Source organism: Mastomys coucha, unplaced genomic scaffold (assembly GCF_008632895.1).
Source record: "Mastomys coucha isolate ucsf_1 unplaced genomic scaffold, UCSF_Mcou_1 pScaffold16, whole genome shotgun sequence".
NCBI classification, from domain to species: Eukaryota; Metazoa; Chordata; class Mammalia; order Rodentia; family Muridae; genus Mastomys; species Mastomys coucha.
Genome location: NW_022196898.1, coordinates 51,952,971 through 51,980,299, shown reverse-complemented (window position 1 = coordinate 51,980,299; position 27,329 = coordinate 51,952,971). Strand labels below are relative to the sequence as shown.

The 27,329-nt window shown below is 40.6% G+C and overlaps 1 protein-coding gene across 6 annotated transcripts in view; it reads right to left on the bottom strand.

Annotated features, from left to right (window-relative positions):
- Nucleotides 1–2,857: 2,857 nt before the first annotated feature.
- The window catches only part of Phtf1 (putative homeodomain transcription factor 1), a 41,349-nt gene continuing 16,877 nt past the window's right edge, over nt 2,858–27,329 (bottom strand). For 4 of the 6 annotated variants that reach the window (XM_031375056.1, XM_031375055.1, XM_031375054.1 and 1 more), the window contains 14 exons: nt 24,369–24,525; nt 22,683–22,817; nt 21,497–21,656; nt 19,051–19,224; nt 18,865–18,954; nt 16,374–16,595; nt 13,982–14,110; nt 12,770–13,042; nt 11,681–11,812; nt 11,152–11,238; nt 7,295–7,450; nt 6,090–6,185; nt 4,786–4,911; nt 2,858–3,363 (listed from right to left, as the gene is read on the bottom strand). In XM_031375056.1, coding sequence (XP_031230916.1) covers nt 3,343–3,363; nt 4,786–4,911; nt 6,090–6,185; nt 7,295–7,450; nt 11,152–11,238; nt 11,681–11,812; nt 12,770–13,042; nt 13,982–14,110; nt 16,374–16,595; nt 18,865–18,954; nt 19,051–19,224; nt 21,497–21,656; nt 22,683–22,817; nt 24,369–24,525 — 1,958 coding nt within the window. In that variant the 3' untranslated portion in view covers nt 2,858–3,342. Of the gene's footprint in view, nt 3,364–4,785; nt 4,912–6,089; nt 6,186–7,294; nt 7,451–11,151; nt 11,239–11,680; nt 11,813–12,769; nt 13,043–13,981; nt 14,111–16,373; nt 16,596–18,864; nt 18,955–19,050; nt 19,225–20,675; nt 21,456–21,496; nt 21,657–22,682; nt 22,818–24,368; nt 24,526–27,329 lie in introns of those variants that run through there. The other 2 variants (XM_031375058.1, XM_031375059.1) reach the window with 2 other exon arrangements.

Sequence of the window (27,329 nt, the reverse complement as noted above, 5' to 3'; positions counted from 1 at the left end):
ATACCCTATTCTCCAACACTGTAAAATTCATAGCCAATAAAAAGTTATCAGGCATAGAAAACAGAAACATAAATAAAGAAACAACACAATAAAAACAAATGCCCAAATGAAACAGATAGCAAATATAAATATGTAAATATATTTACTATGTTGAGGGAAAATATTTTAAGTAGAGATGTAGAATTTCTAAGACCAAAATCAAACTTTTACAGATGGAAAATATATTGGCTGGAGCAGACACACTATAACATGCCTGTAATCCCTAAAGACAGATGGAAGGGGTCAGGAGTTGGAGGCCAGCCTCCGTTACACAATGTAACTTGTCTCAAAAACTAATACTACACTGGATGACATTAACAAATTAGTGCACAACAGGATAGAAAACTTGGAGGTATCACAAAAAAAAAGTATTAAAAATTCTGAAAAAGGATAAATGTTGGTGAGCTAAGGGATGCTTCAAGTAACCTAATACACACATGGGTTTGAGTCCCAAAAGGAGACAGGTCAGAGTGAATGTAGAAAAAACTTGTTTAATGCCAAAAAAGTTTTGTAATTTGATCATGTGAAAATAGGATCTATAAAATGATACAAAAACAATAAACCACAGGCTCCTAAGCCCAACAAACGTCAACACAAATAATATGAAGAAAACTACGTCAACACAAATAATTCAGTTGCACAAATTCAGTGGTAAAGCTGAAAATCTTAAAAGTAGTTGAAATTAAACATCAGATTCATTTGAGAGGAACAAAACTTAAACACTTCCAGTCAGAAACAATGAAATCCAGAATGCAATGAAATAACTTTTCATTGTTGAGACAGGCTCTTCCTATTTGGCTGACTGGGGAGCTTACTATGTAGATGAGGCCTGCCTAAAACTAAGAGGTGCCCCCGCCCCCGCACCCTTAGTGCTTGGGTAAAAGGTAGGCACCACCACTCTCAGCATTCAACTACTTTTTGTTTGTTTGTTTTTGTTTTTGTTCTTCTAGACAGAGTTTCTTTCTCTGTGTAGCCCTGACTGTCCTGGAAGTCACTCTGAAGACTAGGTTGGCTTCAAACTTAGAAATCCTCCTGCCTCTGCCTCCCAAGTGCTGGGATTAAAGGCACGGGCCACCACTGCCTGGCTCAACTACTTTTTTTAAGCCTAAAATCCTATATTCAGCAAAAGTTTCTTTTATATGTAGTACAGACTTAAAAATAACTCTGCAAATAGGTTTAAATGTGTATTCTGTTATTCAGTTTTGGTGACTAGATATTAAAAAAGCAAATGAGCAACAAATGATTGCAAAGTTGACAGATAATAGTTGCCTTTGTATGTAAGTTTACCTACCTAAAATGTAAGCCTTTTTACACGCCACCAAAATCGTAGTCCAAGCTAACCCTCAGAGTAAAGTACTAGAATTCACTGTACAGTTTCTAATTAAAAACAGCACCAGCTTTTTATAGTTCAACTCTGTAAAACTTAATCTTAAATTTGATAGGACTGTTCCTTTAGGAACATGGTAGCTAGGGTTTCTTTGAGCCATCTGCTGAAGCCTGAGGTATACAGAACATGTCCCACAAGAATCACGGCTCCTAGGCTGGAAAGATGGTTCAGCAGTTAAGAGCACTTTCTACACAATAATGAACAGAGTTTACATCCCAGTAGCCACATATCAAGTCAGCTCTGGGGTGGGGGTCTGGGTTATGATGGAGGATGATTGGCTTCCAGCCTGGTCAAAAGAACATGAACACCAGGATTAGGGGACCCTGCTTCAAATTAATCAGCAGAGACTGATAAGGGACCCCAGACTTGCTTTGCTGACCTCTACACATGCACAGTGCCCCATACAAACATATGTGAGCATAGGCTCACTCACATATGTGTGTGCACAAATCAATGGAGCACCCTCACAGCACTTGGGATAGCTAAGTATTCTTGCTAATCCACTACCTATACTTGTTTACATCTTCACAGCTACAAATCTATCCAATTTTTAAAAGGATATTAGATAATGATAATATTTACAGTAGAATTAACTGCTAAGGACCTGACACTCTCATTAAATAATAACAACCCCTTTAGGTATTTATTATATTTACTTAACAGGTGAGAAATTTGAGACACTTAGCAGGGGCAAGGACTCGAACACAGAAAGATCTATACAATCTGTACACTTGGGAAGTTCATCTTTAAATTCATCAATTTTCCTGCATAGAGAATGTGTAACAGGGCTGGAGGGATGGCTCAGAGGTTAAGAGCACATGCAGAAGACCCGGGTTCAATTCCTAGCACCAACAAGCAGCTCACAATCGTCTGTAACTTCAGTGTCAGGGGATCCAATACCCTTTTCTGGCCTCAGGCACCAGACATACACATGGTACACAAGTATTTACACAGGCGAAACAATCATGCACATAAAAAAAAAAAAAGTAAAACCAATCCCATGATAATGTAGTACACGAGATAACCAAGTTCTACAAAATCTTACCATTAAGGTGTTCATACTTCCAGTCTTCCTCAAGAAATTCTTCATAGTAGAGAACTTGGTGAGCAAGAATGCTGGTTTCCATTAACCAAGGCATGCATGACGGGTCACTAAGTAAAGCTACATCCGAGGCACAGCATGGCCAATTGTTAGACACTGAGGACCTGAAGTGCACTAGAGGCTGGATACATGCCGCTGCAGAGCAGGCAAACCATCAGAGACTGTGCCATCAGACGGGCATGCCACAAACTTGTGAGCATGCACGGCTCACCAACAACTGTACTTACAGGCTTAACTCAAAATGAGATTTCCTCCAAGAGTGAACAAAAATCTGTTTCAAGTTATTGCATTCCTCCACCCTTACTGCAAAAAAAGCCTAGAAACTGAAATTCTCTAGTAAAGTTTTTATTTGGATTCAACCTAAAATAGTTTCTCTCTTTTTGATAGAGAAATCCCCAATCCATAAGACTATAATAGAAAAGTACTGCATTTGCATATTTCCAATAAAAGATAGTTGCTTCATGCTTTGGGCATCTACCATGGTCACCCAAAAGACTATTTACAGTAAATATAATAACTAGCACAGTACTGGAGGCTCCACGATAAATGTTCTGACTCAGGAAACAGCCCCGAGTCTCTGTGAGGCAGGCTTTAGTTTGCTGACTAGTCACGTTGCTTGAGAACCATGAAAGTGCAAGTATTTCACATGTGCCCAGAGAAGGGATGTGCCGGAACTCCATTCATTAGACTGGGCTGAGAGGAGAGGCTTATGCGTGTGAGCCAGCTGGTGGGGCCCCTGGTTTCTGTGAGCCATCCTTGTCCTCAGTGGGGGAGCAGTGACACCAGCCAGAAGAGTCCAGGCACACATCTCAGCTCAGGACTTAATTTTCCATAGCTAAGAAAAGAAAATCACCCCAAAAACACCAGTTAGCTAGGAGACAAATAGATGGGATTTAGATGTATATTCATATGACTATGAACTAAAAAACTACTTGTTTTATTAAAAATTTACTATAAAAACTTGCACATAAAAAATATTACATAGCAAGCTTAGCGGATGCAAAATCTACATCTCAATGATTCTGTGTATATCCTGAGCTGTGATGTGTCACACTGGACTATACACTTTCATTATCAATTATAGTTTTGAACCTTTCACCTTTGCTATTATTTAAGTTCTAAAGATTTATTTTTATTTTATGTTAAGTGTTTTGCCTGGATGTATGTACATGTACCACATGCATGCCTGACCAGAGTCAGAAGAGTGTGTTAGATCCCTTGAAACTGGAGTTATGGATTGTTATGAACTATCATGTGGGTACCAAGAACTGAACCCAGGTCCCCTACAAAAGCAACAAGTGTTCTTAATTGCTGAGCCATCTCTCTTGTTCCCTAAGTTGTACTTTTATGTACTTATCTGCCACATATACACACAAGATACATTATAAAGTTAACACTAGAAGAACTTGATGTCCTTTCACATTCTTCTCCCCCATCACTAGTATCTACCTTCTGTTTTCCTTTCTGTGTGTTACACTGTATCCACATGTCTGCCTGTCTACACGTGGCCATGTATATATTTTAGGCTAGTATCCACATAGGATAGGAAACATGCAGAGTTTTTTTTTCTTCCTGAGATTGTATAACCTTACTTTAATATTACACATTCTATGTTCACCCATTTTCCTCCAGATTTTGTAATTTCATTTTTCTTATGCTCAATAGTATTTCATTGTATATGTGGACCAGATTTTCATTATCCATCCATCTGTTGATAAACAAGTAGGTTTGTTCCACTTCTTTGCTATAGTGACTAAAGGAGCAATAAACATAAGGTATAAAAATCTCTGGTAGTAAGTGGAGTTCTCTGGGTGTGTGCCCAGGAGTAAAATAGCTGGGTCATATGGTAGATCTGTTTTTAATTTTTTGAAGAACTTTCAAACCTATTTTATATACATATTTATATATATATATATATATATATATAAAGAAATATAGGAAGAAATAAATAATTGTGACAATGGAAGGAGAAAAAATAAATACTTACAGATCAAAAGTGGCACCTACTAATAAGGTTTTGCAGGTTTTCAAGTCATTCCTGTATTTCTCTGGGTCACAGTAACATGTTCACACAGACCATGCCACTGACATGAAATTAAAAACTAGATTTTTCGTTTGATCAAGAGTTCAGTCTTTTATAAAATGAGGAAAGCTAAGCTGAGAAGCATGTAAACCACCAAGTCACACGTCCTCAAGAGTTGGTTCCATGCCCACACAGTATTAAAGACAAAAGCTACAGAGCAGTGTTGACACTTACTCTTATGTTGAATCCTAGAAGATCGCTTATAACTCCAGAGACAGCAGAAAGGATGACTACTCTTGTGATGTTGTAGATTAAGGGGTTCATGGTCAGTCCATAAAGTCTAAATGGTGTGTCCAGCTCCTACAAGGATGAAGGATGAGATGAACTACAGCTTCCCAGCAGTCATCATTACCTCATGCTGGTTTGAGGATGCTGCTTATGGCTCTTCCTTAATATCCCAGAGCTACTTTCAGAGAAATCTGTGAAGGATTCACCAACCTTTCCATGGCCTAACCTTGTTAAAGTGGAAGGGAGCAATAAGTCAATACTTTTAAAAAGTAGTACCTTTAATCCTAGAAGCTGGGGGTCAGAAACAGGCAGGTCTCTGTAAGTTCAAGGCTACCCTGGCCTACACAGTGAATGTGTATGTAGTTATAACTCTCAAAAAAAAAAAAAAAAAAAAAAAAAAAAAAAAAAGGTAAAAGAGGTGAGTAACCACCAGACCCTAGATTATAAGGCTGAATATTCTTTCCTATTAATCCAAACCCATCATGACAGCGATCAGAACCTCTACTGCCTAGCACTGGTCAGCAGTATCTACATTGCATAAAAACATTGGCCTGCCAGCAGCCAGAGCCGGGACCCTGGACACAGAGGCAGACTGGCCTTTTGGCTATGTAGATGAATATCTGGTACAAAGACCTAGCAACCATAGCCCTCAGAGGTCAATGATGACAAGGTTGAAGGCCTTGGGCTCAGCATGAAGGCAGCTTTCTGAAGACTTCCAGAGCCTTGGACCTCCAGCCTAAGCAGCCACAGTGAGTGAGACAAGCAGCAGCTCCTCAGGCCCAGTGGCACTAGTGATGTTAGTGCCTCTGAGAACAGGGCTGAGGAGAAGAGCCAGTCGTGGCGCAGAGAGTGAAGGCTTGAACATCTGTACCTCCAGCATCATCCCCACCCTGGGATGTGTGGGGATGACACAATCAGGAAGCTTGGCCATGCTGATGGCCCCTCAGCAGGTCTAAGCACTACCACCCAGACAAAACCCTGTCCATGGGCCAGCAGAGGTCTGTTCTTCCATGATCAGATCACAGCCCTCAGGGTAACCTCAAGAATAAGCCAGTGATCTTCCACTCCTCCAGAAGAGACAAGTTCTCTTTCTGACTAGGTAGCCCAGCATGGTAATGGAAGCCACTCTCCCTACCCTGCTTCTGGAAGCTTCTGACAGCTCTGGCCTGTCCAGCCAGGACTTCATCTGCCCTTTGTACTTCTAAGAACTGACTGACTCACACTGTAGAGTGCAGGTGGGGCCCGCTTACCTTTAACAACTTTGTGGACAGCTTTAATACATTGTTTACTAGAGTGAGCTGTTCTTTCTTATTTGGCTTTTTTTCCATTTTAAGATATAAATTAATCTAAGAGAAAGAGAAAAAAGTAAGGTAAATTTTACAGAAAAAAAAATATACTCATTGCATAAAACCTGGCAGATTTTTAAGGATTATCTTTTCTAGTAAAATATGTCTCTGGAACATGACCTCTTGCCCATCATTTACCTATGTGGTAAAGAAATGCTACTTAGAAAAAATAAAACAACCACTGATAAAACAATTTATCAAAATAATAAAAAATTCTAGTCGCAACATAATGAGCATACAAATTCCTTGATACCTCAAATACCATGTCTTCCTCTTACCGACCTCCCCCAAGTAATGTAGTATCTTCAAGAAGCATTTATGAATAGAGGAAAAAGATACTGTTTTAACTTTTTTTTTTTTTTTTGGTTTTTCGAGACAGGGTTTCTCTGTATAGCCCTGGCTATCCTGGAACTCACTCTGTAGACCAGGCTGGCCTCGAACTCAGAAATCCGCCCGCCTCTGCCTCCCAAGTGCTGGGATTAAAGGTGTGCGCCACCACTGCCCGTGTTTTAACTTATTAATTCTTTATTTTCCCCTTATAGAAACAATTATTCACTATGACTCTAAGGCCAAAAATAATAATAATAAAAAAAAACATATTATCCCAGGTGTGTCTACTTGATGTTTATGAAAAACTTGAACTTAAAATCAAAACATAAAAAATGCACTGGGCAGTGGTGGCGAATGCCTTTAATCCCAGCACTTGGGAGGCAGAGGCAGGTGGATTTCTGAGTTCGAGGCCAGCCTGGTCTACAGAGTGAGTTCCAGGACAGCCAAAGCTACACAGAGAAACCGTGTCTTGAAACCCACCCCCCCAAAAAAAACCAAAAAACCATAGAAAATGCATTATTATCAGTCCATATTCACAAAAAACATCTGTCAACCTTAGTATGTATTTACATGTCCCCTTATTAACAAAAACAACAACAACAAAACACCTCTATAGTATAGCAAATTACTCTCAGCCATTAGCAACTCACTCTCCCAGTCCTAGGCAGAAGACAGAGGTGTCACACTCATTTTAGATTACAGAGTGGCAGAAGATGCGAGTCACGGTTAATGACTCAGCCCCAGTCCCACACTCCAGCACGCGATGGCCCCACCAATACCTGTTCAGTGAGTAGGATGGAAACATTGCTGTATTTCTTGTTGGTTTCTGACCCCAGGGAGGCCAGGCGAAGCAAGAAAAGCAGCAATGCTGTTTCCCAGATCAAGAACTCCCAGTTGTAGGCATCATTCAGGAAGGTCTTATGACCTTGAAGAACCTGCCAAAGGACCAAGAAAAAGTTCAAGAGTTGTCTTTTGTTGTATTAATCATTTTATTCATTTACATCTCAAATGATATGCCCCTTCTCAGTTGCCCCTCCACCACTCCCCTTCCCATCCTCTCTCTCCCCCCTCCCCTTTGCCTCTATGAGGGTGTTTCTCCACCCACTCTCAATAGTTGTCTTAATATCACTGAATTATTCCTGTGTCAATTTTATTTTTTATTTTTTTTAAAGATTTATTTATTTATTTTATGTATGTGAGTACACACTGTAGCCGTACAGATAGCCATGAGCCTTCATCTGGTTGTTGGGAATTGACTTAGGACCTCTACTTGCTCCAGTCAACCCCTGCTTGCTTCAGCCCAAAGATTTATTTACTGTTATAAATAAGTACACTGTAGCTGTCTTCAGACACACCAGAAGAGGGTGTCAGATCTCATTATGGGTGGTTGTGAGCCACCAGGTGGTTGCTGGGATTTGAACTCATGACCTTCGGAAGAGCAGTCAGTGCTCTTACCCACTGAGCCATCTCACTAGCCCCGTGTGTCAATTTTAAAACATTACTAGCAATCTACAGTTTCTTCAAAGGAGAGGAGCTGAATGTTCATGAGGTATTATTTACTTAATTAGCCATTATGTATTTCTTCAAGTTTCCTATATTTTTTCCTGTTCATGAAAGATGGCAAGGGTCTCCAAGGAATTCCAGCTCCCTGAGTCACCAGTGTTCACAGGCACAAGGTGACCACTGCTGCTCTAACTTCACCTGCCTAAGGCCTCAAGCCAGTCTGAGTAGAGCCCTGAAGGCCTGGCTCTATTCCATTTTAGGATTCAGATAACAGCATGGGACCAAGGCTGTACTGAGGGCCTACTATGTGTCTTAAGGTTTTACTTGAAAACTTACTGACTTAAAAGTAAAGAACTTCACTCAAGAAAGCCCAAGAAAGTTAGATACTTATTGAGAAACTCTATAAAGAACTCTTTAGAAAGCCAAATGCCAACCTTGTAATATGCAGGAAGTCACCAAGCAGCTGCCACTTTCTTCTCTCCCCTCCTGACTAACGCCAGCCTTGGTTTGAAATGATACCCTTGGCTGCAAGGACCCTTCTTCTCCAAAACTGTCACCAATATCTCAGCTTCTTAACCCTGAGTTCTTAAAGAGCAAAGCTCTTTAGCCTAGTCTGGGTAGGGTCACCATGGTCAAGTAGCTATCACCAGGATGAGCAAAGTCCCAACAGGCAGCAGCTACTGAGCCCTTCAGAAAGATGGTCCTTCAGATGCACAAATCACAGCCTACAGAACAGAACCACTAACCCTTAAGCCAGAGAAAAGGGTTATTTATAAAGCAACACTGAGACTAACAACAACTTCACAAGATAAAATATGGAAATACAAAGACAACAGAGTATGGTGGCAAAAGCCTATAATCAGAGGCAGGTGGATCTCTGTGAGTTCAAGATCAGCCTAACCTGTAGAGAGAGTTTCAGACCAGCAAGGACTAAATAATGAGATCCTGTCTCAAAGAAGACAAAGAAATGGGTAACAGAATCCCAAAAGTACTAAAAAGAAAACGCAAACAACTAGCAGGCAACCTACGGCTCTATTCCCAGCAAACAATAAGCAAGCGGTAGTAGGACACCCATCTATAATCCCAGCACTCGGGGAGTAGAGGCAGAAAGACCAGAAGTTCATAAGCATCCCTGTCTACATAGTGAACTAGAAGCCATCTAGGACTACATGAGACCCTGGCTAAAAAATTAAAAGAAAAAAGACATTTCAAATGAGCAAACTGGGAAAGAACTCATCCACAGCACAGCAGCACAGACTGAATACTAAAAGAAGTGACTCAGGGAGGCCAGAGACTGTCTTGGGGACAGACGAGGAGCAATGGATATGTCTGAGAAGTAGCCAGCTACAAAATGTAATGATTATACCTTGGGTCTTAAATATGTATAAGTTTTAATTCACAAAGGAACAGGTCAATGAAATAAAGTGTACTAAGATCTTGTAATGGTTGAGATCTTATAATGGTGCTCTTTAAGAGGACAGGGCTTCAATTCACAGCACCACAGAGTAGCTCACCATTGTCTATAATTCCAGTTCCAAGGGATCCAATGCCCTCTCTGTGACTCCAGAAGTGATATACAAACACTCATATACATAAAATAAGTCTTTTTTTTTTTTTTTAAAAAAACCTTGTCATTATCAAGGAAGCTATAAATTAGACTATACTAAACCAACCATTTCATTAGACTTCACACTTAGCTCATTCCTGAGGTCACCACTCAGACAAATTAACAAATTTATTAACAAATATATACATAAACAGAAGACTAAATGGAATTAGTAAAAAGATAATGATGGACAGAAAAGAAAAACAGGTAAGCTGAACAGGAAGCTACAGCATTTGTAGTAATAGCAATTATTGTACATTTAAATAAGTAAGGCACTGCCAAACTAAGACTGTGAGGTTGGATAAGAAACAGGTAACCCAGGACTGGCAGGACAGCTTACATGCCACTAGGCCTGGGGACCCCACCTCAATCCTTGGGACCCACACAACCCAGGCTATATATGTAACTATATATAGTTAAGGATAGCCTCTCTGAACTCCTGACCCTTCTGCCTTCCTCTTTCAACTGCTGGGGTTATAGACATCTGCCACCATTTGGGGCTATCCTGGGTTAAATCATGATATTGTGTCTCAAGCAAACAAGCAAACCTTGGCAACAAACAACTTCACAATTGTGATAGGTTTAAGTACACTTCCATCATGGGCAAAAGCAACCCAAACTGGTCCTGTGACTTGTGCGATGCAATTACACCACCAGAGAACATTGGCCTCAGCAATAGCAAACACATCCAAAGTGCTAAAGGCAAATTTTAAAAAAGCGGCAGCAATGCCAGACAATAAAGGAAGCTCTATCAATGTCAAAGGACTGAAAACAGTCAAGTCTGTTCTCTGACCACTACAGTTAACACTCAAATGGGAAGACGTGTGGTGAGCATGTAACTTCTTTTTTGTTTTTTGTTTTTTTTGTTTTTTTTGTTTTGTTTTGTTTTGTTTTTGTTTTTTGTTTTTGTTTTTGTTTTTGTTTTTGTTTTTTTTTTTGGAGACAGGGTTTCTCTGTGCAGCCCCGGCTGCCCTGGAACTCACTTTGTAGACCGGGCTGGTATCAAACTTGCCTCTGCCTCCCAAGTGCTGAGATTAAGGCATGTGCCACCATGTCCAGCAAGCCTGTAACTTCTTACAATGAGGAAAGAATTTTAAAATGCTTTTAAAAGAAGATAAAGGGGGCTAGCAACAGGACACAACCCACAAGAGGGTCCACACCACTCAAACGTGGAACAATTTAGACCTCAAAACAAGCAGATAGCAGATCTGTACTCCACTAGGTAAGCAGATGAACAGTAAATGAATAATAGAGTGCTAACAATGCTGAAGAAAGCATGTGGGTGAATCCCTACTTACAACTATCAGACTATGACAGCTTTCCAGTCAAAAACTGCCATCTTAACTAATTTTGAACATCAGAATTGTCAAGGACATCAAAAAGATAATATATATAACAGGTATCCAAAATAAGTAAAAGGAATGGAGACACATTTAAAACACACTTGAGCGCACCACAACTTGCTATAAAACCAAGTGGACACTGCCTAGAATACTCCCTTCCATTAAAAGAGATATGAAACTTTACCTGTGCACAACAAATGAAAGCAATTGAAAGTGTCAGTAAGAAGACAGACGACACAACCACGTCCACTGAGCGCTGTGGACCCCGTCTCTATGAAGGAAGACATATGTTAATGTTTTAGGATATGGTCAGACAGCAGCTTCACATCATTAGCTTTGAGTTGTAGTACATTCATGTGAAAATAAAGAAGAAATCTGATTTAGCATTTTAACACATTTTATTTAGGTATCAATCTGAAACACTAACAGCCATATTTTTCAAATTAAGAGGTTGATTCATTAACATATTTTCAGCTAAGATCTTTCCCAGTGAGAAAAGCATTAGATCCATACCTCTCTGTCCTAGGCAACCGTTTTTTTCCCTCCACCATTACATATCTACCACTACTATCTTCTCAGTATACCATGTCTCACATGGCATCCAAAAGTTGTTCAGCCACTGAATCATTTTCCAGTGACCAGAAATCCCTGCCTACTTTGCAACTCTAGCCAGAATCATCAACATAATATACCAGTTAATCGAAACTGCTCACCTTTAGATAGGAGCGCAGCGATAACCATATTTTAATGTTCTCCACCTTTTTAAGTCTGAAATGAGGTATTTCATATTTTCTGGCCTTCCTGGCAGAAGTAATATGGCTGAAGAGTTTTGCAAATAAAAATCTCTAAAGGAAATTAAGAACATCACAAAATAAAATATACATGTGTCTAGGTACATATTCAATAACCATCAATAGTACTCCTGGGATATTTAAAGTGTTAAACAAAATCAAAATCTTATCCAGTGGTTCCTCAGAACAGCAGTGTTCACTTCAAAGTTCATCCCACAGTGAAGCACTTCTTCCAAATATGGCACATTCTCAATGCATGCAAGGAATACCCTTTGGAACTTTGAATGAATCCTCAACATTCACAGCCTCTAATGTTTACACATAATTCTATCTGACTCTAGAATTAAATTTCCATTCAGAAATTATATTCCTTGTTACATATCCCCAACATAGTAAATCCTCAGTCCATAACTCACCAGACTTCAGTCCACTTCTTTACTTGGCCTTTTTATTACAAAAACATTATGACCTTGCCACTGTGTATGCTACAGATAAAATCTCAAGTCCCGGTGGAGAGCAGTCAGCAACCTACACCACTTGGTTCTACATACAGGCTTCAGAAAATTTCACATGACACAGCTGCTGCACTCAGAGCTGCATAAGACCAGCACAGGATGAATCCCAGGGATAGGTTGTTCTTCATCTGTGGTGTGCCGAGTTGTTTTGCTCCAGCTAATAACCCCACACCCAAACTCGTGTGAGCAACCTCATGGGGTTGTTTAGAAAAACATAAAACAGAAAGGAGCCCTGATGAGAAGAAGAGAGGGTTCTGCAGGAGTAGGAGGACAGGCAGGAGAGGGTGACAGGGGTGCATTGATCAAAATAATACACATATGAAACTGCCAAAGAACAGGAAGAACAGTTAAATATTTTTAAAGATTTCAGATTATAATGTGTTTTTCAAATAGTCAACCACATGAACATTAAATGCACAAGTCTCAAAGAGATAAGAACTACATCAATAGAGTGGCAAATAGATGCAGAGGTGACAAATGCTGCCTGTTCACTCACCTGCTTATATGTTCTCTCTGCCACACACATCATGAAAAAAAACATCCACGTAAGACACAATCTTTCAAAAAAATTAATTATAGACAAAATAACAACAGGTGTGACGGGCGGCGCACCACAGAAGAGGGTCAGAACCTCCTCTGCTGAGATGGACTTTAGTTGGTCAAAGCTCTTCTCCCGGAAAAGTCGATATAAAAACGGGAAAAGTGCTAAGCCAATGGTGACTCCATTCCCCAGCATCTGATAGCCAACACCTTGCTCATATGCATTGACCTGCAACCCAATTGAAAACCTCCGTCAGTACTACACAGGAAAAGGGAGCTACCAAAAGTATTTATCAAATACCACTTAGAATATTAAAGATGACTCTTTTTTAAGTCTTTTTTTTTAAAGATGTATTTATTTATTTATTTGATGTATGTGAGTACACTGTAGCTATCTTCAGACACACCAGAAGAGGGCGTTAGATCTCATTACAGATGGTTGTGAGCCACCATGTGGTTGCTGGGATTTGAACTCAGGACCTTTGGAAGAGCAGTCAGTGCTCTTACCCACTGAGCCATCTCACCAGTCCTAAAGATAACTCTTAAAGCAAATACAAATAAGAAGACAGGAAGACTAGGCTTGGCCTGAGGGCTAAGCATGTGGGAGCCCTGGATTCAATCCCCAGCACCAAAGCAGGGGCCATGTGGACAGACTTATGATTCAGTCTATGGAACAGCTGCAGGGCAAACCTGAGCATCTGATGGTACAAAGTACAAAGTTGTTTTAGTTAGGGTCACTATTGCTGTGATAAAATACCATGACTTAAATTGACTTGGGGAGGAGAAGGATTACTGTAGCTTACACTTCCAGGAAACAGTTCCTCACTGAGGGAAGTCAGGACAGGAACTCAAACAAGACAGGAACCTGGAGGCAGGAGTTGATGCAGAGGCTATGGAGGAGTACTGCTTACTAGCTTGTTCCTCATAGCTCACTCGGCCTGTGTTGTTACAGAATCCAGCACATGGTCTCACCCACAATGGGCTGGGCTCTCCCCCATCAGTCACTAATTAAGAAAATGCCCTATAAGCTTGCCTGCTGCCTGATTTCATGGAGGCATTTCTCAACTTCTGAGTCCTCCTTTCAATGGTCTTTAGTCTGTGTCAAGCTGATGGTGAACAAGTCTTCATCAATGAATAGGTGCTCTGTGAGGTCAGAGCGCACTCTTACCCTGCTCATGATGATGCCGCTTATCTCTAACACAGACATATCCATCTTTTTGCATTCGTTTCCTTCCCAGATTATTGCACTAACTCGCTCAGAGGCAGGACTTGAATTCTGAAGCCAGAATAAATGGTTCTGGAAAGAAAGAAAGATATAAACTGTTCCCATCCACTCCATCTTTCCTCAATTAGCTCTTCTCTCCCGCTCCCAGACTCCAGCATTCAGTTTCATTCTACATTTATTCTCTATCTCAAAACCTATCCATCACTCAGAACCACTTGTGTGGTGCTCTCATCTGCAAAGCTAGGATCCAAGATATACAAGGTCACTGCTTCTCTGAAGGTATGAAGGGCATGGTATTAAGGAAAGGACCTCTAGAAGCACAGACCACACTGGGAGGAGCAGGAAGTGAGGGGGAAAGAGGGCCTAAAGTCTTAGAGGCTACATAAACAATTGGGATGTTTTTGAGCCTTAAGGTCATGGAAAAGCATTGATGATCCAAAGCCAGAATTGATGGTCACCATGACAACAGCCCCCTCTCCCAACTCCTCTGCTGAGCCTGTCCTACTGACAAGTGTCACCTCAAGTGCCTTTTCTCCAAGTGTTCCTCACCACAACCTTGAGCCAACTTTGCTCTGAAATCAAGAGACTGTATCATCACTATCATTGTATCCACAAACTAAAGTGATGATTCTAGAACAGGAACGTATGGTAGACTTTGTAAAGATGCCAACCATTTATTGATTTCACTGATATCAATGAAATCAATACATTTATTGATTTTAGTGTATCCGGCAAATACTTATGAAGTGCCTGATGCAGAACTTGCTTGAAGAACAGGGCACATCACAGCAGCACATGTAATCTTGGTATTCTGGAGGCTGATGCAGGAGACTAGTAAAGTTTGGGATCAAATTGGGCTATATACATATATATATATATATATACATATATATATGTATATATATATAGCAAATGTCAGGCTAGACTGAGCTACAGGGCAAAAGGACACGCGGCCTTGCTACCTATGTGCTTAGAGACTACTAATGGAAACATAATTAAAGTCACTGGACAGCAAGCTGAGGAGAGAAGAGCGCTTGAGGAGTCACAGCAAAGGATTCCAAAAGGAACCCAGCACTCCAGCCAAGACCTGCCTGAAAGAATGGAAAGGACCAAACCCAAAAGCAAAGGTGCAGAGGCACACAGAGGCTGTGCTTCCAACAGCAGCAGGACAGCAGCTGAGTCAGAGCACACATGCAGAAAGCAGGTAAGGAATAACAAAATGAAACTGTGTTAGAGCAAAGAGAAGCAGCACAAACGTTAGCCCCAACCATGACTTCATGGGTAAGCTGATCAAAAAACCTACCCACTGCTACTTGCAAGGTGGTATGGAAATAGGCAAAAGAATAAAAACTAAAGAATTACTAGCCACCCAAAAGACTGCCAACCTTTCTACCCACCATCACTGGGGACACACAGGTACCAGCTTCAGCAGAGGTGCACTGGCCATCTAAGGATGCTTACTCTTGTCATGCATCACACTAGCTTCTTCACAGTATTCCTAAAACTGTTTTAGCATGTAACAGATGATTTAAAAAATTCTACAAATGTAGAATAAGTCAAATATCTTCTAAGAAATCTGTGATTCTAGACTAAACCTGAGATCAGTGTCACTTGATTTGTGCTTACCAGAGGCACAAGCAATGCCATTTCTGCATAATTTTTATGAAACATGAAGTTTAAGAAATCATAAAGCAGCATCAATCTAGCAATGCCACTTGGAGAAAGGAAAATGAGCAAAGCATCAGGGAGAGAAACTGAGGTCAAGGCAACCACAGAGTCTTTGCAAGTTCTCCTTTCTTACAAGCTATGCCAAACTTCCCCATCCTAAACTGGGGTGACAACAGTGCCCTTTTAAGACAGCTGCCAAGTTCAGTAACATGATACCGTGGCTGACAAATGCTAGGTTTGGAGTAAGTATCAACTATCTGCTTTAGTTCTGTTTCTGTTGCCATGGTAAAACACTGACAAAAACCAACTTGGAAAATGAAGGGTTTATCTCATGTTAAAACTCCCAAATCACAGCCTATCACTGACGAAAGTTAGGATGGGAACTCAAGGCAGGAACTGAAACAGAAACCCCAGAGGAATGCTGTTTACCAGCTTGCTCAGACACCTTTTTCTTATATAACCCAGGCCTACCTGCCTAGGGATGGCACAGCTCACAGAAACCTTCCACATCAAGGATCAATCAAGAGAAAATCCCACAGACAAACCCACAGGCCAATCTGATCAAGGCAATTCCTCAATTGGAGGTTCCCTCTTCTGGGGGACTGTAGTTTTTGTCAACTTGGCAAACAGTAACTAGCACACGATTTTAATCATTGTCTTCATGTACCTGCTGAAAAACATCTTCTTTGGGGTCACGTTTGGTCCCTGAATGAAGGGTATTTACATGAGCCCCCTCACTGTCACTGGTGACAGATGACCGGCACTCTGGGCCATGGAGAAGGTCATCCCATAACATATCCTCGGTCTCTGAGTCATGTCGGGTGCTTTCTGAGTCTCTTCTTGACAAGTTAAGGCTCCGAGAGCCACCACTCATACCAGACCTAGAACCCTTTAAAGTAAAACAAAAAGGAGAAAATACGTAACAGTTATACATAAAACACAAAACAAAGTATTCACGGTATTTGCTGGCAAGTTTTCATAAATTAATCATCGTGTACTTGATAAGTCCCAAGGTTTCATATAATAAACATGATATTGCATGTTTAAATGTTTAAATGGTCGAACACCAATGACCCCGACATGCTGACTAACCTTGGCTGTCAGCTTGACTTACCTGTGGAATCGACTAAAGCCCATGCTGGAGGCACTCCCGTATTTAAAGCAGGAAGGCCTATGCTAAATCTGGGCCACACTATCTGATGGCAGCCCAGGTAAAGGGACATGGAAGAAAAAGAGCTTTACTTTTGCCTGTTTGCCTTAATTCTCACTTTCAAGTTCATCTATCCTGTTGCTGCAGCTGATCTTAAATCTAACTCCTTCAGGATTCAAATACAAATTGAAGACCCAAAGCCCTCCAACAATCCTTCAGATCCAGCACCAAACTGGAACTGCTGATACATCCAGAAATGTAGACTGAACAACCACCAGATTATCAGCCTTTCTGTCAAGAACAGTCATTGATGGACTGTTCAAACCACAGCATGTAGGCTAGCCCAATAAATCCTCTATATCACACACACACACACACACACACACACACACACACACACACGCACGCACGCACGCACGCACGCACGCACGCACGTATGTATCCATGCATGGGTGCATGCTATCAGTTCTGTTCATTTGTAGAACTCTGACTTATTTTTTTTGTTGTTTTTTTTAAAGATTTATTTATTTATTATATGTAAGTACACTGCAGCCAGATGTCCTGGCTAAGCCTTTGAGACACTGTGAGCTTGACAAAAGAGCAGGTTTTATCCAGGTCCCAGTCCAAACATGTTCAAAGATAACCAGTCACAGAAAAGCAGAGATGGTGCAATACCCCAGCAGTACATACAGGAATATAAAACTTTTCCCATGACCCCAGTTGCCACACACCATGCTCACCTAACTGAAATGTGTCCAAATATGTCCTGCACCCTTACAAGCAGACTCTTTACTGTTCCTGTCCTCCAGAGGTCCCTGTGCTAAAGTCTGTCTTCAGAGAATCAACCCCAACTAAGATAAAACTCCATATGCCTAATACGTTTTGGTTTTGGTGGTGGTGGTTTTTTGGTTGGTTTTTGGAGCCAGGGTTTCTCTTTATAACCCTGGCTGCCCTGAAACTCACTATGTAGACCAAGTTGGCCTTGAACTCACAGAGATCCAACTGCCTCTGCTGGGATTAAAGGCGTGTACCACCACACCCAGCTAAAGTGAGTAGTAAGTAACCACATCACTTAGGAGCCTGGCTGGAGAGATGGCTTAATGATGAAGTGCACTTGTTCTTGCAGAGAGGATGCAGGCTGGATCCCCAGGACCCATGTGGCAGCTCCTAACTCTAGCTCCAAGGGATCTGATACTTTCTTATGACATCTGCATGGTGCAAAGTCATACATACCAACAGAATACTCATACACATAAATCTTTTTTAAAAATTAAAAACTGAGTCACTCTCATTCTCTCTCCTCTCCTCCTTCTGTGTGTGTGTGTGTGTGTGAGAGAGAGAGAGAGAGAAAGAGAGAGAGAGAGAGAGAGAAAGAGAGAGAGAGAGAGAGAGAGTGTGCCTGCATGTGTGACCAGAGCCCCAGAAATCCAACTATCTTTGCCTCCCTTTTGCTGGCATTACAAGCACTTGCCACCATGACCAGCCTTTTCTTTTTAACATAGATTCTGAAGATTAAATTCAGGTCCCATGCTTATGAGGCAAGCATCTTACCAACTGAGACATTTTATGCCCAAAGCAATCACCTTCTGAGCGATTTTTTTTCTAAAGATTTATTTATATGTATAAGTGTTTTGCCTACAATATGTATATGTAATGCATGCATGTCTGGTGCCCTGATGCCCACAGAGATCAAATGGGGGCAACAGATCCTTGGAATTGGAGTTATAAATGGTCGTGAGCTACCAGTGGGTGCTAGGAATCAAACCAGGGCCTCTAAAAAGCAGTGAGTGTCAACTCAGACATCTATCTAGCCCACCTTGATACTTTGAAGATTAGAGAAAAAACTACAAAAACTCACTTCCTTCCCAGAAGGGAGCAATCATCTCAAATTGAGCCAACAGAACTGAAAGCAAACTATAAAACGTCAGAGAACCAAAAGAAAGCAATAGATAAAGCCATTGTACACAAGAAGACCCTCAAATGCTGCTCTTGCCACAGGCTGCTTTACCTGGCTCAAGGCTGCTGACTCAAATTCCGATTCAGCCAGACTATCTGAATCCCGAACTATATGACACCACCTTGTTGTGGTTTTCTTTACCTGCCAAAATCAAACCAACAAACAACAGAAAGCATGTAAATATCTTGCTATTTGGGAGTTACCTTCCATGCTTTTGTAGACAAAAATGAAAATTACCTGAGAATTTAGGTGCCTTGAAAGTATTGATTTTCTATTCTTAACTTCACAACCATTGTCACTTGATGCCCCTTCCACACTCCTACGCAATAATATCATCTGTGTCCGTGCTTCACCATCCTCCTCACTTGACAGATCATCTGAAATTCCATTACCCAAACGCCTATAAGCCTCCTACAAAGAGAACAACAGTAGCTCAAATGGACAGCACAAAACACTCCAGAAAGTTACCCATTTAAGTAAAATTCACAGAAAAGTTACCAAGAGATGAAAGGAAATGAAACCCAAACTAGCAAGTCTACATATCACTTGATCTCAACATTTTTCAAAAATTTCAAAATTAAAAAAACAACAGTGCACTTGAAACTCAAACTCAGCAGTCCAAACACTGAGGCACCGTGAGGACAGCTACAACACAGGCTCAGGTCAGCTCTATGTCTGAACCACATCTGCTTACTAGCTATGTAGCCTTGGGCCAATTTATTACCTCTCTTGAGGCTCATTTTCCTCATCTGAAAAGTCATGGTAACAGAAAGTACCTACCTTGAGGGGCTGTTGTAGACAAGGAAGTCAGTTTGTACTTGTGAGGCACTTAAAACACTGCCTAAATGCAATGATGGCTTAATGAATGACAGAATACCAGGAGAGTACAACAGAGGAGGAATGGGATGAGGGATAAATATCTCTAAGGATGTGTGAGAAAGGTATATGGAAACCTTTTATAAGCATCTTAAAATATTAACCAGATTTGCTGATCTGCCTGAGATTAAACAGTTACCCATTCATCATGAGGATATTCATACACTTCCTAGAAGCCCAGGGTTCTCATCAAAGTGCTCAGGTTTGACATACCTCCCTTCAAGTTGCTGGGAGGTAGGGGGAGCCTCCCCAAAGATCCCCAAAACAATACATGCTATTGCTACTACTCTTAGTTGCACACTAGAGTGGACCCTACTACTAAAGAAAAAACACACTTTGGTCCCAGGACTTGGTGAAATCAAGCTGGTACTCCTGGAAGCTTATTCCTTGCTGGCTAGCTCATAGTGCCAGAAGATGTTAGATATGCTTCCAAGAAAGAAGAGTCATCAACAGTGACTTCTACCCAACTGTGAGCCCTGTAATAACAACTGCTCTTACAAGAGTTGCCTATTGGTGCAATGTGGGCATGTTATTGGAGTAACCTACTGCTTTCTGATTAAATTTAAAGCCCATTCCACGGAATAGAACTCTTTCCTGGCACTATATACCTGTTCCATAGTTGGGGAGCTCATAGGCCCTAGAGGTAAACATACAATTATTATTTTGCTAAGTAGAAGCAGTATCAAATTGCTTTCTAGATATTTATCTTTGTACCCTAGATGAGTGCAGCTGTCAGGCCTTATCAGAAAAGCTTCTTTTTCCAATGGACATCTGTTAATATCGATTCACAACTGGTCAAAGTGCAGAGTAAGTATCTATGGAATGTACATCATAAATGGAACACCTATAATACACTACCCTCTCCTCAAGGCTCAAGGAACATTACTGAAGAGAGGGAAGAAAGAGTCTAAGAGCCAGAGGTCAGAGGAAACTGCTTGTGAAACAGTGTCTTCTGACATGACAGGACCACTACACTGATAACTCACAACAGCTGTGGCAGCCAACACTCCAGCGCGTGTGCACGAGGGATCCCCAGGGCCCTGTCTCTGGCTGAAGAGCTTCTGGCAAATGATGGCTGCTGGGGAAGAAGAGTCTGCTTTCTTTAGGTGTTGGTCCTGGTATGTTACCCATATGGTAGAGAACGGCCCTACACCCATGTTCATATTGGTAGAACTAAACGGACTCGGTGGGTTACAAAAGAAGAAGGGGGAGGGGAATGATGAAGATTTTATTTAGCTAGAAGGGAAAGATGGGGGATGAGAATGTTCAGTGAATGGGGAGGGAGTTAGATATACTCAAAATACACTGTATACTCACGTCACATCTTCAAAGAATAAATAAAAAATACTATATTTTAAAAACAATTTTAAATCTAGAAATAAACCTTAATAAGTATTAGATTAAATATGTCAGCTCAAGAAGAAAATGTTTCAAAACTACAAAAAAAGTGTAGTTTTAGACATAGAACTAACCATCTCCACTGGACCTAGAAGTTTCCCAAACTCTTACTAAACTAATCACTGCCTCTAGAAAAAACAAGGTCCCTCTATATTGTTCTGTGTCCTTCCAACCTGCCCACCCACCACAAAGGCTGCTGAGTAGGCGGAACCAGTCTGTTCTCATCTTAGAGCATAAGTTCCAGTCTGCTTGCAATGTTTCCTTGTTCTTAACAGTGGCTTTACTTACTTACGGTTTGTTGACAAACTTACACCTACAGGTATCTAGTTTGTGTCTCTAACACAGTCTCAGAACAGAAAAATTTTACCTAGGACAAAAAAAGATCCTGTTAGGCCCATCTAGATCTTACCCTACGGCACTTTTCTCCATCCGAAACCTTCGCTTTCTCTCTTGCTTGCCACATTCTGAGCTCTGGTCGACCCTGTCTCTTCTTAATGATAGGATGGAAACAGCCTGAGTCATTGTCAGTTTCAGTCCCTTTGTTAGATACTAATTTCACCCTTTTAATCCTATTTTTTAAAAAAGAAAAAAAGTTACTAATTACTTTTATTAGAACAATATCTTTCATGAAATCACTTTCTTCTATTGAGTACAGTCTATTACTCTGAAAGTCTAGAAAATTCAAAAGGGTATTCAAGAATAGAATATTCACTCACTCTTACCTCTCCAGTGTAACGCCCACTCCTATCTCACACTGTCCATCAACGCACCTCACAGTGCCTGCTCTCTTCTACTGGCTATCTTAAACACTAACTATGCTTCAAAGTCCAGACTACTTTACCCCAGAATGCATTCCATCTGCTAAGCTATGTAAACGTCTGCTAAGCTACATCCCAGAATGCAACAATCCAGAGCGAGTTCTCTTCCCTGAGACTCACGTTACTACTACTCCCTGTCTGACTAGGATAATCACCTAGGACATGGACCACACAATATCCAGCATAACTCAAACACTTCACCCAGGCCAGTAAATGCATCTTTAGAACAACATATGAACATACTTCACCTTCAAAAAAGAGCTTTATTTTTTCATTCGCCATCGTTAATATAGGGGGGGAAAGTGCCTGAGTCATCACACTGATACTCTAACAACCTGCATAATTACAAATGAGTTATAGTTTGTCTTTAATGCATCTGTTTGTCTATCCTATGGCCACCAACACCAGGCTCCTTGCCAAATCTCATTCCTCATGGGCATCAGCTCTAAGAAGCCAATCTTTTTTTTAAAATCCTCCTTTCTGTCAAAATGCTAGCTAAGACCTGTAACTTTTCAGAGGGCTTTTTGCAATTGTGGCCTTAAAGCCATTAAAATCAATGCAATAAATGTTGAGAGTAGATTATGAGGTTTTATAGATAACATGAAAGATATTGGAGATAATATTTTCAGTATGCAAGTCTTCCTAGAGCCCTTAAAAATCACAGGACTATAATACTAAGCTCACTCCATTTACATCTATGGCACAATTATGTTACAGACCCTGCAAATCCTAAGGAGAATAAAAAATCAAGTAAAAAGTCCAATATAAGACTCCCACCTGTTGCCAAAGAGAGTCCCCCAAAAACCACCAACACTGGATGCAGACTCCAGAGTTTCTACTGCTCTGACTTTATCAGGGGAGTTATGTCCATTGTCTCGGTTCCCATCACCATTTACAGTCTTTCGTAATTTTCTACAAAAAATATTTCAATAATTATAGATATTGGTAATATGCCCATAGTATCTCTTCAGAAAATTATGCTGACAGACTATTTCCTGAAATCAAACATAGTTAGCTTTATACACCAAGGACAAATGACTATAAGACATTTCTGATTTAAGGACAAAACAGACTCAAGATCAAAGTCCTGTGTTCTTTTTTTGATCAGCCATTGAAAAAAATGGCACTGCTGTCCAGAACAGGACTAGAAAAGAGTATCAACATGTATCCATGAGCCGCTCCAGGCGCCTTCCACACCAGACACAGATCACATTCTCTACACTGGCTATCTACCTCTATAGCTCATTTGATCAGTAAGCAACCGGTAATAGCACCCATCATCTTTCACTGACATTCTACTTGGTTAAATGACTGACCTGACTATGTTATAGACACTGCCTATAAATCCCAATGAGACACAATACGATGACCAGTTTCCTTAGAAAATACTAAATTTATAAGGAATCTCAATTTAAAAGCAATGCTTTGAAATTAACATTGAAAAAATAACTGTGTTGAACTTCACTGACCCAAATGCCAGTGTCTTATTTATTAGTTGCTTAGGTAAACAAATCTAGAAATAATCTGAGGAAAGAGAAAAACACTTTTGGAAAATAAACACTGAGCCTACTAAGAAAACTTTTAATACTCCAAATACCACATACACCACACAATCAAGAGAAGCTTAACAGAATTAATATCTAACTAAGCAAGTCAAAGAAATCAATTATATACTTTTTACTTAAGTTTGGCTTGGGGCTGCTGTTTTTGAGACAGGATCTTGCTATGTAAATCATGATGGCCTGGAACTCATTACATAGACCACACTGGTCTGAAAGTGAAGCAATCCTCCTGTCCTATCTTTCCATGGGCTAGAACACAGTATATACTATGAGGACAGGTCTCAATTACACACTTTGGAAAAGGAGGGCAAAGTGTTGGTAGTTCTAACCCAGTGTACAGAAATCCTTTATCTATAGTGAATTTTCACAAATATTACAGAGTTCTGATGTTAGTGGTGGTGGTGGTGGTTTGGGTTTTTTTGTTGTTGTTGTTTTGGTTGATTGATTTTTGGTGAGACAAGGTCTCTGAATGTATAGTCTGGCTGTCCTGGAACACTGTATAGACCAGGTTGGCCTTGAACGCACCTGCTTCTGTCTTCCAAGGGTTGAGATTAAAGGTATGTATCACCACACTATCTCCCTTTCCCTTCCACTTTGCCCTGCTCTCGTCTCTCTTTTTTAAGGATGGTACAGACTGACCCTAGCTAGGGTCTTGCACATGCTTATAAGAGGCAAGTGCCCTACACTACTAATACACTCCAGCCAGAGAATGCTTTCCAAAACCATTATTGAAAATATATGCTAAGGAAAAGTAGTAATTTTCCTTTTAAATCTACTGTGCTATGTAAAAAAGGTCACATGAAACTAAACACTGATAAGTTCTTAGCATCAAACACTCTCATTTCAATCAAATATGCAACAAAACAGAAAGCGCACCACTCCAGGCGAGCTCTCACCTTACCTTCTTCTCCGATTTCCATTGTTTCCTAATGGCCTTGTTATCTGAGTCGACACAATCTGACAGTGGACAGTTCCCATGAGTAGCATAAGGCACAAGGGTCCAAGCACTTCACTCGCACTCACAATAGGCATCAGGAGATATAACACGATCGCTGTGACTGCAGAAAGCACACTCCAGTAACTGCACACGCTTCCACAAGCTGTCCTTTCTAAAGCAACTAATAAAAGTAAAATAATTCCCTACAACATTAGACCGCTGGGTAAGTGAAAAATAACCTACTGGAAATATTTTGCAAACTGGTAACATGAAAATCCAGACATCCCTAGAGGGCTTCCACCATAGGACAACCAGATGCTATGTACAGCAGACAGTTTTGGGTTTTAAGATTTTATGTTTAAATTTCTGTATAAAAGAGTCTGTGTGTGTGCCATGAACAGTGTCAGATCCCCTGAAGCCAGAGTTACAGGTAGTCATGAACTGCCCAGCACTGAGTGCTGGGAAACAAACTCTGGTCCTATGCAAGAACAGCAAATGCTCTTAAACTTCCAAGTTATCTGTCCAGCCTCCAAAGAAGAAAGTTTTGAACTACTGTTCAACTCAAATGAAAATTATTTCCCAAGGCCAGAGAGTATTTAGAAAGCAACACTGAAGCTTTGATTCAACTACCACACAATATTACTTCTTTACATTATATGTAACATATACAATATAAAATATTTAAAATAATAGAATGGAAAGTAAGATGATATCAACATTATCTATAAAACTTCGCACTATAGACTATTTTATAGTTCTTCTAAATTTTAGTGTATGATAACTCTTCATGTTATATAAACAGTTTCTGATAGATAAAAAGTTAGCACTAACCCAATCAACCAAGATCCTTGTTGAATAAATCTTCAACAAATGCTGATGAAAGCTGAATTTCAAAGAGAACAAAATCTCCAACATGATAACAGAGTATTCATGAACTACAGTCCTGCTGATTTGTGAATACAGAAATATTCTGTATAGACTCTAGAAAGTAAGCGTGTACATACACAAACTGGAACTGTACTCAGGCACTCTTTTAATTCCTTATCTTCTGTTATTTGGCCTCTGTTCTGGCAGACATGTCTCATGCTGGTTTTGCTTTGGTTTGCTTATTGCTTAATTAGGTTTCAGGGCTGCTGTTTTTGTTTCTCCACTCAGCTTGCTGTAAGACTTTCTCTTCAACATGCTCCTCGGCCATACCTCATAATTTCCCTCTTATTCCTGAATTTTCTCTCATCCCTAACACCACCCTCTTTTTACTTCTTAATCTTAATGTCCCACAGATTTAACAATTCCTCCCTGCGTCTGGAAGGGAGAGGGAAGAGGTCTTAATGGGAGGAGCTGATAGAATGAATACATGTGACATGAACGTAGGGGGAGATAAGTAGGAGAGAGGCAGTTAAGGGTAGGATAAAAGAGGGAATGAGAGACGAGCAGTGGTGGCACATGCCTTTAATCCCAGCACTTGGGAGGCAGAGGCAGGCAGATTTCTGAGTTTGAGGCCAGCCTGGTCTAAAGAGTGAGTTCCAGGTCAGCCAGGGCTACACAGAGAAACCCTGTCTAGAAAAACAAAAACAAAAACAAAAAGAAGAAGGAATTGTGGTGATGGTGGTAAAACCAAAGCTAAGTCTGCCTGTGCTCCAGTGGGTAGCCTCAGACCCAGGCAGTAAAGGCAGTGATGACTGGACTCAGTGGGTTTGGAAAACAAAAGAGGAAGACATGAAGTTGAACGAGGTAAGCACTGGAAAGGATGCATGGGCAGTTGGAGGGAGGGAGAGATATGGTCAAATTTAACAATATATGTGTACAAAATTCTCAAATAAATTTATATAAATAACATATAAGTTTATGTGTGTATGCTCAAGATTTAATGGCATAAAACATATAATACATGGTAAAATTATATGTATATATACACACTCACCAAAGAATTATTTTATTTTTTTGTTTGTTTTTGTTTTGTTTTTTTCAAGATAGGGTTTCTCTGTGTAACCGTGCCTATCCTGGAAGTCACTCTGTAGACCAGGCTGGCCTCGAACTCAGAAATCCGCCTGCCTCTGCCTCCCAAGTGCTGGGATTAAAGGCGTGCGCCACCACCGCCCGGCATCAAAGAATTATTTTAGAACAAATTTATTTCTTTATTTTCTTTTTCTTGGTGTTTGTTTGGTGTTTTTCTTTGTTTTGTTTATATTTTGGAGACAGGGTTTTATCATGTAACTATAATTGGCTTAGAACTTGCTATGTAGACCAGTCTGGCCATGAACTCACAGAGATCCACCTGCCTCTTCCTCCTGCATGATGAGATTAAAGGTAGGGAGGCCACCATGCCCAGCTAAAAAAAAATTTATTAGATTTGTTTATTTTGTATGAGTGTTTTGGCTGCTGCATGGGTGCTGGGAATTGAACTGGTACTCTTAACCACTGAGCCAACTCTCCATCCCTTCTTTCTGAGTTATTACCAGTAAATGTTTGGTTCCTATACTTATTTTATATACCTATATATTTGGTGTGGTGGTTAGTTTTATATCAACTTGACACACGCTAAAGTTATCTGAAAGAAGGGAATCTTAATTTAAGAAAATGTTCCCATAACATCTTACTGTAAGACATATTTTTAATTAGTGATAGTGGAGGGTCCAGTCCATTGTGGGTGGTACCATCACTGGCCTGATGGTCCTGGGTTCTATAATAAAGCAAGCCATGAGGAGCAAGACAGTAAGCAGCACCCCTCCACGGCCTCTGCATCAGCTCCTGCCTCCAGGTTCCTGCCCTGTTTGCAATCCTTTCCTGACTTCCTTCAATGATGGACTACAATGTGGAAGTGCCGCGGACTGGGATTTTTTACGGGGTCCCTTGTTCGGCGGGACGAGGGGTTCTGGCCAGGTGTGCATGGGATTCGGCTTTGACAAACAGACTAGACACGAGTGG